This window comes from Mesoplodon mirus (genome assembly GCF_964341445.2).
Source record: "Mesoplodon mirus genome assembly, chromosome: 4".
Classification (NCBI taxonomy): domain Eukaryota; kingdom Metazoa; phylum Chordata; class Mammalia; order Artiodactyla; family Ziphiidae; genus Mesoplodon; species Mesoplodon mirus.
The window spans coordinates 53,666,577-53,682,638 of NC_138979.1; the positions used below are offsets into that span (position 1 = coordinate 53,666,577).

Here is a 16,062-nt window from a genome sequence, read left to right on the forward strand (position 1 = left end):
TCGTGGGACTGGAATGTGTGACCCAGGTGATAAGTACACAGCACAGCACCTCAGGCACGCTCGCTGGCCCTTCCTGCTGCTGCCCTCAACGTGCCGCGTGTGCCGTGGAGACCAACACGGAAGACTTGGGGAAGCTGGGACAACACTAACTCTGCCGCACGTGGCAATGATTGTTATCAGGACTATTCTCAGATACCCTGTGCCAGAACCTGTCATAAGCGCCTTACTGGTGTTATTTTAGTTTTACCTCAGTCCCTTTTCACTTACACAGAAACAGACTTACGGGCTAGTGTCTGTTGACTAGGTTAGTCCTATGTGTCTTTGTGGGTGCATGACGTACATCGCATGTTTGGTGAAACACACCTCAGCTATTGAAAGTATTTCATATTTTCCTTTTTCTTTGGTTACTCCACATGTTTAATAAGCTTGCTGTTATTTTCCCCTTGCAGACCTTCATAAGTCCTTATTCTGGATTAAATCTGGTGTTGGCATACATCATCCTGGTGCTCACGGGCATCTGGGCTTTCTTTGTCTCTGGAGGCAGCTGCCGAAGCCTGAAACTCTGCCTGCTTTGCCAAGACAAGGACTCCCTCCTCTTCAACCAGCGCTCCAGATAACCTCCAAGGACCAGCGCTTCTCAAACAGTAAGCTGCCTCTTTAGAGGAAGCGCAACGGTGCCTTTTTCTAAAAATCCCTTTTCCTGGTGGAATTAGAAAAAAACAAACTATCTAGTTACAGCATGGCTTTCATGCAACAGCTTTCTGAAAGGGATTCATCAGTGGTGTGCAGCCAGGCTGCACATCAGAAAGAACTACCTGGGAAAGCATAAAGAATACTGATTTCTGGACTCCACCCTCCAGATTTAATTGGTCTGGGCATTTGGTGATTTTTTAAAGCTTCCCAGATGACTCTGATGTGCAGCCAGGTTGAGAACCATCGGTGTCCAAACAGGAACTTCCTGAGAACACCGTAAGTGAATAAGAATCAGATGTTTAGCTGTCTCTTAACTCGGCCTGTGTTGGGCAAGTAAGTATCTGAAGGTCAAATCCTGGTTAGCCTTTGTCTTTTCGAGTTTTGAAGTCACAGAAGGCTAAAGGGCTATTATCTCTGTGAACCAGTTTCACATCCTTCACTGGTACCCTGTTTTATGAGAACATGGTAGGCCGTGCTTCTAACTATAATAATACATTGCACTGACTAACTATGGTCATTTAACCAAAGTAAGCTATTGATTAATAGACTGTATTTTCCTCTAGTTTTTTCATTCGCGATTTTGCTTGTTTGAAGCATTACATTACATCACATTTTTGAGCATAGATTATGTTTCTTTAACTAAAAACCAATTATTTTCCAACTTCCTGGGAAGATGATATAAAACCAAGAATTTTTGTGCAACTTCTGTAAGTCTTTCCTGGGCTCAAGGCTTTCCATGGGCTCTGCCCCAAGGCAGTGTTTACCAGCTGAGTGCTTGCTGCTGGATTAGTTGAGGTGAAGCCTGTTGTTCTATCTCTGAGCAGCTCTGCAGGTTGCTGAGTGATGTACCCTGGAATAGGCTTCACTGGAGCTGGCAGAAGTTTACGAAAAGCAGGAGGAAAACAAGCTAGTAGGGAGGTGTTGACACTTATAATTTGCTCCTGTGATATTAACTAGTACTTCTCCCCAAATGGTGTAGTGAAAAATTGGACTTAAACTGCCAAATTCACACTTTTAACATAGCCCATATAATCTTTAGATCTTGTAAATGTCTCTGGGTTTTGCTGACAGAGCATTCCCTTTATAGGAATATCTAAGATGTTTGTTCAGCTTCCAAACAACGCTTTTGGTTTCCTTTGTAAAGAGCAATTGTTCCCAGTTGATGGCTTTTAGGAAGCTGATAGTGTGAAATGTAAATTCCCTACACATTTAAGTGAGAAGCTCAGTGAATCCCGTATGTGCAGTAGAACAGCCAAAAGAAATAGAAGCAGCAAATGAGAGGACTCACTAGTGATGTGACAGATGGGAGAATTTGACAGTACTGTGGTGGGGAAGAATAACAGACATGTTTAAAATGGAAACGCAGCCAGTATTTTGGGTTAGCCACACATCATTCCAGGGACCAGAACCTTACACGTGAACTAGACCTTTATCAGAGAAATCCCCTCTCATGTTTAAATTATTTGAATTTTTCAATCTAGGGATTCAGGAGGAATAGGGTTTCTAGCAAGGCTGTAAACAGTCCCATAAGCAATTATAGTTATTCCGCTAAAGCTTACTTCAGCACTAATACCAATGTTTTTGCTGGGGTTTACAATTTTCCACCTTTTTACAAGATTTTTTTTAAACTAGGTGAGTCATAGAAGAGCCAAGGACATAGAGACTGAATAGTGAAATCTATTGTGCAGAGTTGAGGGGGACAAGATACCCACTGAACTGGGCTTCATTCCTATTGGAGCATGGTATTCTTTGATGAACAGGTTAAGAAAAGTATAGAGTTGGTTATTACTGTTGACATACACATCTCTTAAACGGATAGTCTGGTTAAATATTTGCTGATCTGTAAAGTATAGAAATATCTGAGAATATTAATATTACTCATGCTTGAGCTCTGAGGATGTCCTGTGTGCATTAATAGTTTAATATTAAGTAAGGAATCTGGGATATTGTGACATCTCATTTATAAAAGCATCTCGGGCAGGAAGAAAATTGCCTTTGATGGTGAGACTGCTGTCTTAGTTTTATTTAATAGTTCATTTAATAATCCTTGATTACCTATGAATAGAGGAACTTTGTAATTCCTTATTTCTCTTGTGAGCATTGCCATAGTCAGCTTAGGCACTGTTACTGCAAGTAGCCTTGCTTGCCTAATGCCAAGGAAGCCCAGGGGGGGAGTAGTCTTCCTCTGTTGTGTGTATATATTGAGATGTGCTTTATTTTTTTAATTTTTATTTTTTGCGTTTGTTATCTCTCCTGAGCTTTCTGAGCCCTGATAGTATTTGGAGAGGAGCTGGTGGTGGTAGTCTTGTATGTTTTCCTCCACACGGGGCTTTCTCAGTTTGGAGGGAAGTGTGGCTATAGTTAAAGCTGACCTTGGAATGTGAATGCTGTTGCAGCACCTGACTCTGTTGCCATGTGAATAATTGAGATCGATTTTGGTTCTCTAATAAATTTGTGTTTAGTCTTTTTTTTTTTAATATAAATTTTATTTATTTATTTTTGGTTGCGTTGGGTCTTTGTTGCTGCACGCAGGCTTTCTCTAGTTGCAGCGAGCGGGGGCTACTCTTCGTTGCGGTGCACAGGCTTCTCATTGCGGTGGCTTCTCTTGCTGTGGAGCACGGGCTCTAGGAGCGCAGGCTTCAGTAGTTGTGGCACGGGCTCAGTAGTTGTGGCTCGCAGGCTCTAGAGCGCAGGCTCCGTAGCTGTGGCACACGGGCTTAGTTGCTCCGCGGCATGTGGGATCTTCCCGGACCAGGGCTCAAACCCTTGTCCCCTGCATTGGCAGGGGGATTCTTAACCACTGCGCCACCAGGGAAGTCCCTGTGTTTAGTTTTAACTCATCTGAATTAGCAGTTGTAATGGGAGGAGTTTTGTTACCCTTGATCCTAGCCTGTGTGACTGGCAATATAGTAGCAGCCTCTTTTCAAGCAGCTTAGTGAAAACATGGCTGAAAGGAATCTGAAGACTGTATAGAAGATGGCTTTTGTTCCCAATGTTAGTATTTTTCTTCTCAAGCACATTTCATTGTTTACTGAGAGTGGCAGGTACACGTCAAAAATGCTAGGTGTCCTTATCCTGTAGAGTTGGTACAGGATAAGGAGTCACGACAGAAGCTTCCTCTTACCTGGTCCTCTTCCCACTCGCCTCAAACTAGCCCCAAGACATGGATTAATGGTCAGAGTGGACCTGAGGGCTCCGCAGAAGCCAGGGTGGCAGCCTGTCTCAGGCATCAGCAGCCCACTCCCCGGGACGAGCTTCTTGAGATTGCTAGCTTTCTATTTGGCTAAGTTTTTCCTAGGCCACACCATTCCTAACTCCAGGTAGATAGATGTCACAACAAAACAATCTCAAAGTTCTTTGCTTAGAGCACTTTGTTTATGGTTGCGATGTTTACATTTCTCATTTAATAAAAGACTTTACTTCATTCCATTAAATTTTAGTGTTTAGAGGGGTGGGCACCGTCTCTATGTACAATATGTATCGTTTTATATAAGTTATACTGTTACGTCATGTATACTTGCAATGTCAGACCTTGTGTTCAATACACAATGCAATAGACTCTTTCCAGAGCTGTATTTTTCAGTAAACAATAAAAAGATTGTCACTACTTGTTTCTCATGTTTCCTCTTCTTTGGAATAGTGTATCCTGCAGTATTTGTTTTACAATTTTTGTCTCTTATAAAACTTGGCTGTACATTATGTTATTTGTCACTGGTCAACTCGGAGACTCTTTTCAAAGAGAAATCTTTGTTATCTGATTTAAAATTTATAAGGCCTGTTTCGTTCCTGTGTGTTCAGAAGCAGTTTGGTGCAGAGAAGTTCCTTGAGGTGTCATAAACCAAATGGAGGAGAATCCTCAAAGGTCCTGAAAGCCCTTGAAAAGTCTCCTAAGTAATCGTAAAATAGTGAATGTATAAACCATCATGGAATACTGGCTAAAGGTGGGAGTTGGTTGACTAGGAGAGTACAATTTAGTTTCTACCCAGTGACCCTGAGCAGCCTGTAGAGTCGTTTTGTTTTTTCTTCCCTTGGTGAGGAGTCAGTGCAACTAAGGGGCTGAGCTTGGCCTTCACCATCAGACATGCTACACAGAGAATTGTTAGGGCCTGAAACGCAAAACCATGTGATGCCTTTTCACTCTGGTTTGAAATGAGGCTGTTCCAGGTTTATGTTAATTGTATTATTAGATGAAATATCCTCAGGAATCAAGGACTCTTTGGTCTAACTTGTAATGGAAAAGGTGCACATTCCTCAGGTAACAGCCCAGATTCACGTACAATTTCTTTGGCCGTTCCACACTGAAATCGTGACTCTAGTTTAATTGTTATTTGTTTGATATTTAGTTGGAACAGGGATTTCCCTGTGACCAGCCTCAACATATGAGAAACCCCCAATGGAAAGAACTACATATTTTACCTTCGCCTTATTGAAAATGCTGAATAGAAGGAACCACTCACCTGGCTTATGGTCTCAGCCTTAGTAAAAGAATTGGGGATTTGACACATTCTAAGGGGACGACAGTAGATTATGAGCCCTGAGTGGGTCCTGGCTTTAAGGTTCAATAATTAGTAGGTGGTACTTGTTGCTTAAGTGTGGGTCACTGTAAATCCTGCTTATACCTAATAGTAAATCCATACATATTTTCTGTGCTTGAGCAAAATCAGAGGTGGAGTCTACAGCATTTAATCAGGGCTTACCATGCACAGAACATTGTGTTAGATACTTTATCTTGTGTGTGTGTGTGTGTGTGTGTGTGTGTATGTGTGTGTGTGAGAGAGAGAGAGAGAAAGAGAGATACTTTAAAAGGATGGAAAAGAAGAAGATGGTGGAGATCTTTGTTTTTAGGAAATATATAAGGCAGCTACAAAGGCACTACAAATTAGGAAAAAATATAGAATAGTTCGAATACATAAGATGATACTTAAAATTTTTGGAGTGGATGAAGGGCAGGTGGGTCATGGAGTTATGTTGAAAGGAAAAGGTGGGGACTGAGGGCTGAACCCTGAGGCACTCCACTTGACAGGTAGGAAAGGGCAGGTGGGGTCATCACTGAGGAAAGGAGGAAAACCAGGGGAGTGTGGTGGCCTGAGAGCCAGGGGGAAGTATGTCAACTGCTGCTGAGCAATGAGTAAGATGAGGAGTAGGAACTGATTGCTGCACATGGAGAGATGGAATTTTCTGGTGACTTTGATAAAAGCAATTTTAGTGTAGGGGTCAACATCTAAGTGGAGTGGGTTATAGAGATTGGGAGATAAGGAAGTAGCCACAGCATGTAGAGTACAGATAACCATATAACTAAGGGGAATGGGATGATAGCCTGAGGAGGATGTGAGGGCAAGAGACGGCATTCTTCTTTTCTTTTCTTTTTTCTCTGTAACAGCATGTTTATATGAAGATGGGGATGATTCAGTGGAAAGGGAAACATTGATGCAAGAGAGGGGATAGTTGCCAAAGCAAAGTCCCTAAGGAGAGAATAGAGTGGGAAGTTTTTTAGCATTAAATGCTTACATTAGATAAGTTAAAATGTTTAAAAGCAAGAGCTTAAACTTCTACTTAAGAAACTAGAAACAGAGGAACAAACTAAAGCTAGAATAAGCCGAAGAAAGGAAGTAATGAAGAGAATAGCAGAAGTCAGATAGAAGGCAGAAAAAACAATGGAGCAGTCAATAAAAGGAAACTCTGGTTCTTTGAGAAAATCAATACAATTGGTAAAGCTGTGTCCAGATTGATAAGGAAAAAAAGAGGGCACAAATTATGAGTATCAGGAATAAGTGGAGACATCAATACAGCCTCTACATTATTAAGTAAAAAGGGAATATTATGAATAGCTTAAAGGCAGTAAATTAAAAATTTAAATGAAGTAGACAAATTCCTTTTTAAAAAAGCTCACTCAAGAAGAACTAGAAAATCTGACTATCGCTATATTGCTTCAGAGTGTTTTTTCTTGCCTTGTAATATGCCTTGTGATTATTTATTGCAAGCTGTACATCATATATTAGGTAATAGGAACTGAAGTAAATAGGCCTTTAGTGTAAGTTTTATGTCACTCTGGGCAAAACCTGGACTGTATTTAATGTTTGCTGCAGCTCTAAGTACCAGAGGCTTCAAGTTCCTCTAGTGTCCTTGTTGTTGTCTCCCCTCTTGACTTTGGGCTTCCCCTGTGCTCCTTCTCAAAGAAAGTCTATGTCTTGCAGATCTTTGAACTGTAACCCACTGTTTTTATACTGGAGCCCTACTGAGGTGGCAATAAGGTTGGTGTGGGAGAGGGGCCATGTCCTATAATCTTAAGACTAAATCTCAGTTTTTTGGTGGGGCTACATCTCTTAAGTAAGTGTCTCTTAGTTCTATTCCTCCCCTTAGGTGAGACAGGAAGGCTAAAGTGGGCTGGAGTGGGAGAAATGCCCTTCTTCTAGGTGGGATAAGGCTCTTGTACTGTCTTTTCTCCTGGAAAGTAGGCCTTTGTTATGGAGAACGCTCTGGGCATATTTTACTTTTTTTTTCTTTTTTTAAAAATAAATTTACTTATTTAATTTTGGCTGTGTTGGGTCTTCGTTGCTGCGTGCAGGCTTTCTCTAGTTGCGGCAAGCGGGGGCTCATTGCGGTGCTCGGGCTTCTCATTGCAGCGGCTTCTCTTGTGGAGCACGGGCTCTAAGCGTGCGGGCTTCAGTAGTTGTGGCACACAGGCTCAGTAGTTGTGGCTCACGGGCTCTAGAGCACAGGCTCAGTAGTTGTGGCACATGGGCTTATTTGCCCCACGGCATGTGGGATCTTCCCAGACCGGGGATCGAACCTGTGTCCCCTGCATTTGCAGGAGGATTCTTAACCACTGAGACACCAGGGAAGTCCCTCTGGGCATATTTTACAATGATTATCCTTACCCTCTCCCTGCCAGAGCCACAGAGGGCTCTTCACTGAGAATTTGGCAGGGCTCCTGGAGGTAAAACCCTCAAAAGTGTGGGGTTCTTAAGACTCTGTTCTAGTCTTAGGAATTTCTCACTTTTAAGCTATTCTATCCTTAGGCTCTAGCAATTTGTCAAAATTAGCATTTAAGTGTCCCTACCTGTTTATGGCTCCACCAACTTCTGCTCTAGGTAAGCAAATCTCAGCTGTGGCTCTCTGGATTCATCTGTCTCTCCAGATTTCAGGATGATGGCTTGTCTTGAGACCTCAGTTCTCTAATGGGGGTGAGAAATATTACTGATTTTCTGTTTGTTTAGTGTTTTCTTTTTCTTTTTTTTTGACATCTTTATTGGAGTATAATTGCTTTACAATGTGTTTAGTGTTTTCTTATTGTAAGTGTGAGAGTGACAGCTTTCAAGCTCTTTACATGTTGGAGCTAACCAGAAATCCCCAAAATCTATTAAAGACATCGAATTTGCAGTTTATGTAAAGAAATTCCTAGAAGGCTTCACTGAAGAATTCTACCAAACTTTAATAAAACAAACGAAAAAAAAGGAGATATGTTATAAAATTGTAGTAATCAAAACAGTATGGTATTGGCATAAAAACAGACACATAGAACCATAAAACTTCTAGAAGAAAACATAGGCAGTACTCTCTTTGACATCAGTTTTAGTAGTAGTTTTTGGGATATGTCTCAAGGGAGACAAAAGCAAAAATAAACAGGACCACATCAAACTAAAAAGCTTTTGCACAGCAAAGGAAACTATCAACAAAATGAAAAGGCCACTTACTGAATGGGAGAAGATATTTGCAAATAATATATCTGATAAAGGGTTCATATCCAAAATATATAAAGAACTCATAAAACTCAACATCAACATATGTATATGTGTGTGTGTGTTTGTGTGTGTGTATGTATGTATGTATCACATCTTCTTTGCCCATTCATCTACTGATAGGCACTTGGGTTGCTTCCATATCTGGGCTATTATAAATGCTGCAATGAAAAAAGAAAAAGGAACCCCCCGCCAAACAATCCAATTAAAAAAACAGGCAGAGGATCTGAAAAGACATTTTTCCAAAGAAGGCATTCAGCTGGCCAACAGGCACATGAAAAGATGCTCAACATCACTAATCACCAGGGAAATGCAAATCAAAACCACAGTGATATATCACCTTACACCTGTCAGAATGGCTGTCGTCAAAAAGACCTCAAATAACTAGTGTTGGCAAGGATGTGGAGAAAAGGGAACCCTTCTGCATGGTTGGTGAGTGTAAATTGGTGCAGCCACTATGGAAAACAGGATGGAGGTTCCTCAAAAAATTAGAAATAGAACTACCATATGATCCAGCAGTTCTACTCCTTGGTATTTATCCAAAGAAAACAAAAACACTAATTAGAAAAGATATATGCACCCCTGTGTTCATTGCAGCATTTACAATAGCCAAGATACGGAAGCAACCCAAGTGCCTATCAGTAGATGAATGGGTGAAGAAGATGTGATACACACACACACACACACACACACACACACACCATGGAATATTACTCAGCAATAAAAAGAATGAAATCTTGCCATAACAGAGTTATAGATACAGAGAACAAAACAGGTGGTTAGAGGAGAGGGGGGTGGGGAGAGGAAGGAAATAGGTGAGGGAGAGTAAGGTATAAACTTCCAGTTTCAAAATAAATGAGTCATGGATATGAAATGTACAGTGTGAGGAATATAGTCAATAACTATGTAATATCTTTGGGTGGTGACACATTGTAACTAGATTTATTGTGGTGATTATTTTGAAGTGTATAGAAATAACAAATCACTACATTGTGTAACAGGAACTAACATAGTGTTATAGGTCAGCTATACTTCAAAAACAAGCAAACAAACATACAAACAAATGGAAAAAGATCAGATGTATGGTTATCAGAGGTGGGCAGTGGGGGGAGGGGGAATTGGATGAAAGCAGTCAAAAAGTACTACAGACTTGCAGTTTTAAGATAAATAAGTGCTAGGGATATAATGTACAACATGATAAATATAATTAACATTGCTGTACATTATATATGAAAGTTAAGAGAGTAAATCCTAAGAGTTCTCATCACACACAAATTTTTTTGTTTCTGTAATTTTGTGTCTGTATGAGATGATGGATGTTCACTAAACTTACTGTGATAATCATTTTCATGATATATATATCACATCATTATACCGTACATATTAAATTTATACAGTGCTGTATGTCAGTTAATCTCAATAAAATGAAAAAAAAGAATTGTTTAGCATATGGTAGAAACAGCATGTTGCTGTTTGTCATGTTTAGCATGTTGTAAGCAGACAAATCAGTACAGTCCTTTTGGGTGGTAATTTAGCAAAATTTATAAAATATCTATAAGATTTTGAGATGTGCGTTTTGTGAACCAGCAGTTCCTCTTCTAGGAATTTATCTTCCAGAAATACATCTGAATACATAGGATCTTGTAATAGTCTTGTAACTGTAAGGAATTTGCAATGAATGTCTTTCAACCGAGCTTGGCGTCCAATTGCAGAACGCTTTATAGCCATTAGAAAGAATGAGGATATTTGGAATATGTTAGAAAACAAAAGCAAGGTATAGACCATTCTTCCATTCAATAAATATTTTTTATGCCAGATATTGTGCTAGATACCAAGAATACAATAGTGAAAGTAGGTAAGATCCATTTATTAAATATTTAACAGTGAATGTTAACACACAGACATACATAACTATGACTATTTTGGGAGTTAGGATTATGGGGGACTTTTGGCTTTATTCATAATTAAATATTTGTATTTTTTAATGAGCATATATTATTTTTTTAATATGAAAACCTCTTATTTAAAAAAATATTGGTCACAGCATTATTTATAGTAGCAAAAAGCTAGAATAAAAATATTAATGTTTAACACTAAGGAAAAGTTTAGACCAACAAATCCATCCAAAGAAACATTATCCAGCAAATAAAAATTAGGTTTATAAATAATAAATAACAATATGCTATCATGTTAATTACTTAAAGACTTTTAAAAAGTATCAATACATAGAAAAAATATCTGAGAGAAAAACACAAAAACATTAGTAGAATCTGCATTAGAGAAGAGGTGACTTTAAATACACTTTCCATTTCTCTGCATTTCCGAGTTTCCTTTTTTTTTCTTCCACACACACACACTGTATTTTATTTTTACAAGAGATAAATAAACTGACACCAAGCATTGTAAATGGATGACCACAACAAAAGCAGCAATGATTGCAATTACCAAACATGAAACACACTCACACTAGGTCATAATATTGACATTCAGTCCAGTAATCCTCCACTGTAACAGCTCCTTTACTTTGCAGTGAAAATTGATGTGTATATTTTTTGCCTCTGAGTCCTTGTGGGATTTTTTTTTTATTCAAACAGAAAGTCACAAAAATTATAATCATCCTCATCAGTTCACTCAGTCACATGTAATTAATTTTTTTATCTTGATCTTTTGTTAGCATTTTTATGAATTCATCAGTTTTCCATTAGAGTTCTGAAAAGGCTTATGCATTCAGTTCAGCAGTATAGTTGGTTCCCAGAAACCTGTACTTGTCAGTCTTTTCCATGAATTCCTTGAAGATGAAACCCTTTTATAGGAACATTTTTGCAAAAGCATTAGAATACACCCAGAACTGTCTGTAAATGACAAAAGACTTAAAAATGACCACAGTTAAAGATTTGATGAAAGTTCACAATAATGCAATTGACAAGGAAATTTAGTTATTTCTGAGATGTACATTTTAAAGTAATAACTAGAATTATGACTTATAACATTATACCAGTACGTATAAGATTTTTAGAAATTTCATGTAATGTCTGAAACATTTATATTAACATATTTCCATACAAATAACCCAAAGAAAGTTTAGTATTAGTTGTTTTGTTGGTTTGTTTGTTTTTTTATACTGCAGGTTCTTATTAGTCATCTGTTTTATATACATCAGTGTATATATGTCAATCCCAATCGCACAATTCAGCACACCACCACCACCACCCCACCGTGGTTTTCCCCCCTTGGTATCCATACGTTTGTTCTCTACATCTGCGTCTCAACTTCTGCCCTGCAAACCGGTTCATCTGTACCATTTTTCTAGGTTCCACATACAGAGCATATATTATTTATGTAGTCAGACAAAACCATAATCTAACCACTTCTAGGATTTCTTATTGTCCTTATTAGAAAGTGTATATCATAAAAGCCCTTTCACACTCTGATCCCAACCACTTTCCTGCCCCCCACCATTCCCTGTCTTCCCTTCCCAGACATTTTCAAACACATCCCTGAGGCCTCTGTTGACGACGCACCATGAGCTCTCAAACCTCCACATCTTTGTTCTTGTTTTTCGCTCCAGATAGAAAACATCGTATTCCTCCTTCAAGGTTCTGCTCAAGTGTCAGTCTTTGTGAAGTCTTTCCTGATTAGACTTAGAAAAACAAGTGGCTTTTTCCACTGTGATTCCTTAACACATATATATTTTTAAATCAAGGAATAATTTACATACAGTAAAATGCACCGATCTGAAGCATACAATTGGGTGAGTCTTGACAAATGTGTACGCCTGTGTAACCACCACCCCAGCAAGCTATAGAACGTTTCCTGTTCCCCAGGTGGTTCCCTTGCTTCCTTCCTAGTCAATCCACGTACCTTCCACAGAGGCAGCTGCTGGTTCCAACTTCTATCACTGTGGATTAGTTTCACTTCTGAACTTCATAAAAATGGAATACCACAAAGTGTACTCTTTTGTATCTGACTTCTTTCCTCAGCATAATTTTCTGAGATTCATGTCTTGGGGTATATCAATAAGTTGTAACTTTTTGCTGAATGGTAATCCATCTAATGGACGTACAGTTTGTTTAGTCCTTCTTCTGTTAATAGACATATAGCATCTTTTCATACCACTCTTCTATATATTATGGTTAACGTTTTCTGTCTGTCTCCCTAAATGAGATTGTGATACCAATTATCTATCTGAATCATGGTTGCACTTAATTTGTGCTTAGCAAACAGTGGTTGCTCATTAAATCTTTGCTTTTGAATAAGGAGGTATGAGAAAGAAAGTCAATTGGAAATTACTTTGAATGACAGAAGAGAGATAAAGGAAAACGCTGTTTCCTTATAACACTTTTGACACCAGAAGTGTGGGTTTCTCCACACCAAGCAATTCTCCAGTCCTCAGTGGACACCAACTGGCTGTTCTACAATTTAACTCAATTCTGACACTAACTGTCCAGAAATATTGCAGATCCCACAGGTTAGGACTCAATCCCACAAGCCTGCCCCCACTTTAGACATCACTTGCAAGTCCCAGGTTGTTACTTGTACTTCTGACTGTAAATTACAGGTTCCCATGACTCCCTCCTCAGGTCTGATAATTTGCTAGAAAACTCAGGTAAACATTTACTTACATTTGCCAGTTTATTATAAAGGATATTAACAAGGAATATATTAACAAGGGATTATTATAAAGGATATTATAAAAGATATTAACAAAGGATATTAACATCCAGATAAAGAGGTCCATAGGTCAAGGTATGAAGAAAGGACACAGGGCTTCCATGCCCTCTCTGGGTGCACCACTATCCCAGCACCTGTGTGTTGGGAGCATTCTGAATCCCATTGTTTAGGGTTTTTATGGAGGTCCCATTATGCAGATGTGATTGATTAAATCATTCCCCATTGGTGATTTTTTTTTAAATAGATTTATTTATTTATTTATTTATTGGCTGTGTTGGGTCTTCGTTGCTGCTTACAGGCTTTCTCTAGTTGCGGCAAACGGGGGCTACTTTTTGTTGTGGTGCGCGGGCTTCTCATTGCAGTGGCTTCTCTTTGTTGCGGAGCACAGGCTCTAGGCATGCGGGCTTCAGTAGTTGTGGCACGCGGGCTCAGTAGTTGTGGCTTGCAGGCTCTAGAGCGCAGGCTCAGTAGTTGTGGCGCATGGGCTTAGTTGCTCCACGGCATGTGGGATCTTTCCAGACCAGGGCTTGAACCCTTGTCCCCTGCATTGGCAGGTAGATTCTTAACCATTGTGCCACCAGGGAAGTCCCACCCCCCCACACACACTGGTGATTGAGCTCAATTCCCAGCCTCTCTCCCCTCCCTGGAGGCTGGGGGTGGGGCTGAAAATTCTAACCCTCTAGTCACATGGTTGGTTCCTCAGCCCCCATCCTCCAAGCTTCATCACCTCTTTAGCATCAGCTGAGGTGTGCCTTAAAAGGGCTTCTTATGAATAACATTTAGGAGCTTTGTGCCAGGAACCAAAGACAAAGACCAAGTACATATTTCGTATTATATCCCAGTATCACAGGAGATTAATCCAGATTTCACCCAGTGGCTAAGAGGGAGTGATGAGCTCCTGACCATGCTTGTTCTCCATGAAAAGGATGTACCATATTCAGGAAAACTTTTCAAATGGTTATGTGTCGAGTGGTTGGGAAGGAGAGAAACTAAGATGCATGAGACCTGTTGTTGGATGTCTAGGTAGCTTGGGAAACTAGTTTCAGCAGATGAACTAACTGGTTACGTTACCTGCCTCACCAGAAGAGTCTTTGCTTCTTTCAGAGAAGCTGGTCAACTCTGTCATCACCAGCACAGAGTTGCTATAGAGGTCTCAGTGTGCCCTTGAACCCGTAGGCCCTGTGTTTATTGTCTTCATAGCAGGTGATTAAAAGTTAATATTTGAAACAAGTGAACTCGAGCAGAAATAATGACTTTGACTTACAGTGTGGAGAGGTCATAGTGGCTATGTGAGTAGAGATCACGCGCCTTCTTGGGCTTTCACCCACAGGACAAGTCCCAGAGAAGTGTGCCAGGCCTGGCAAGGCTTCTCCTTCTTGATGGACCAAGGGGATAAGCTCTGAATGAAAATGCCAGGATGGGGCAGGATGTTATTTGGCTGTGTGGTTCTTCTTCTTCTCCTTCTTCTCTCCCTCCCCCTCCTCCCTTTCTTCTTCTTCTTTTTTTTTTTTTTAAGGGCTTCAAATGCTTGGGGTTTTATTTATTTATTTATTTGCTTATTTATTTATTTGTTTGTTTATTTTTAGCTGTGTTCGGTCTTCATTTCTGTGCGAGGGCTTTCTCTAGTTGTGGCAAGCGGGGGCCACTCTTCATCGCGATGCGTGGGCCTCTCACTATCGCGGCCTCTCTTGTTGCGAAGCACAGGCTCCAGATGCGCAGGCTCAGTAGTTGTGGCTCACGGGCCCAGTTGCTCTGTGGCATGTGGGATCCTCCCAGACCAGGGCTCGAACCTGTGTGCCCTGCATTAGCAGGCAGACCCCCAACCACTGCGCCACCAGGGAAGCCCTTCTTCTTTATTGAGGTATAATTAATGTAAGATAAATGGCACCTATTTAAAGTATAAAATTTCAGCCGTTTTGACATATGAAGAGAAACCATCACCACAAGCAAGATAATGTACATATCCATCACCTCAACAATTTTCCATACCCCTTCGTAATCCCTTCAGCCACCACCTCATCCCCAGGCAACCGCTGATCTGCTTTCTGTCACTATAGTTTAGTTGGCATTTTAAAGAATTTTATACAAATGGAATTTTTATATGTGTGTGTTTGTTTATATTTGTGTGTGTATTTATTCCTTGTCCTCAGTTCAGCTTCAGGGAGAAAGTTCAGTGCACGTGTCCCTAGGAATTTGGTTCGCTGAATTAGAGGTGAGGGTAACATCCCAGGAGTTAAGCTGACTCCTTTGTCTGCTGGTAGTTAGCAGAACTTGCTCAGACTTTTCCTGAGCAGATGGCAGAGTTTAATGTTATGAAGCAGATTGGAGGCGGGAGGTTGTCGTTGATTTTCCAGAAATTGTTGGCACAAATGCCTTTAGGGCCTTTATCCTGTGGGGGTTTATGATGTTGTGGCATGATTATGATAAGCATATGGCAAATTCTATTACAAGAAGGTGTTTCCGTGGCAACGGAGCTGTGGAGGGCGGACCCTGCACTGCCGCTGGAGATCAGAGCACTGCGGGAGCTGTGTGGCCTTGGCTCAGCCCAGAGCTCCAGCCCGTGTTTCCTTTTCCACTTATAAGATATAGGGGCAGCGCTCCCTCTTTCCCTGGGTTGTTGCATAAAGGCGAGAAGGTGCGTCGAAACAGTCAAGGGTATACAAGCGGGAGGCATTACTGAATCCCTGGTTGACCTGCAGTCATGATGATATGCTGACCTGCAATAATTTTTTTTTTTGGTGAATAATTCCATACCACAGAGCGCTTTGGCCCTTGTGTCTGCCATCATTCTATAGTGACAGGGCATATGGGTGGGGCAGAGGGACCCTCCCCTGCAGTGTTGTCTCGGCCTCGCACCTTTCCCCTACACCCTGCGGCAGTTGAATCCCAGCCAGAGGACCACGTAGGGCCAGGCGTGCCTGCCCGCCGTGTCCAATGTGGATATGCATGGTGATGCCAA

The 16,062-nt window shown here is 40.6% G+C and overlaps 1 protein-coding gene across 1 annotated transcript in view; it reads left to right on the forward strand.

Moving 5' to 3' along the window:
- The window catches only part of APH1B (aph-1 homolog B, gamma-secretase subunit), a 37,970-nt gene extending 33,615 nt beyond the window's left edge, over positions 1-4,355 (forward strand). Inside the window, exon 6 of the mRNA XM_082617314.1 lies at positions 450-4,355. Coding sequence (XP_082473440.1) covers positions 450-617 — 168 coding nt within the window. The 3' untranslated portion in view covers positions 618-4,355. The remainder of the gene's footprint in view (positions 1-449) is intronic.
- The last annotated feature ends 11,707 nt before the right edge of the window (positions 4,356-16,062 follow it).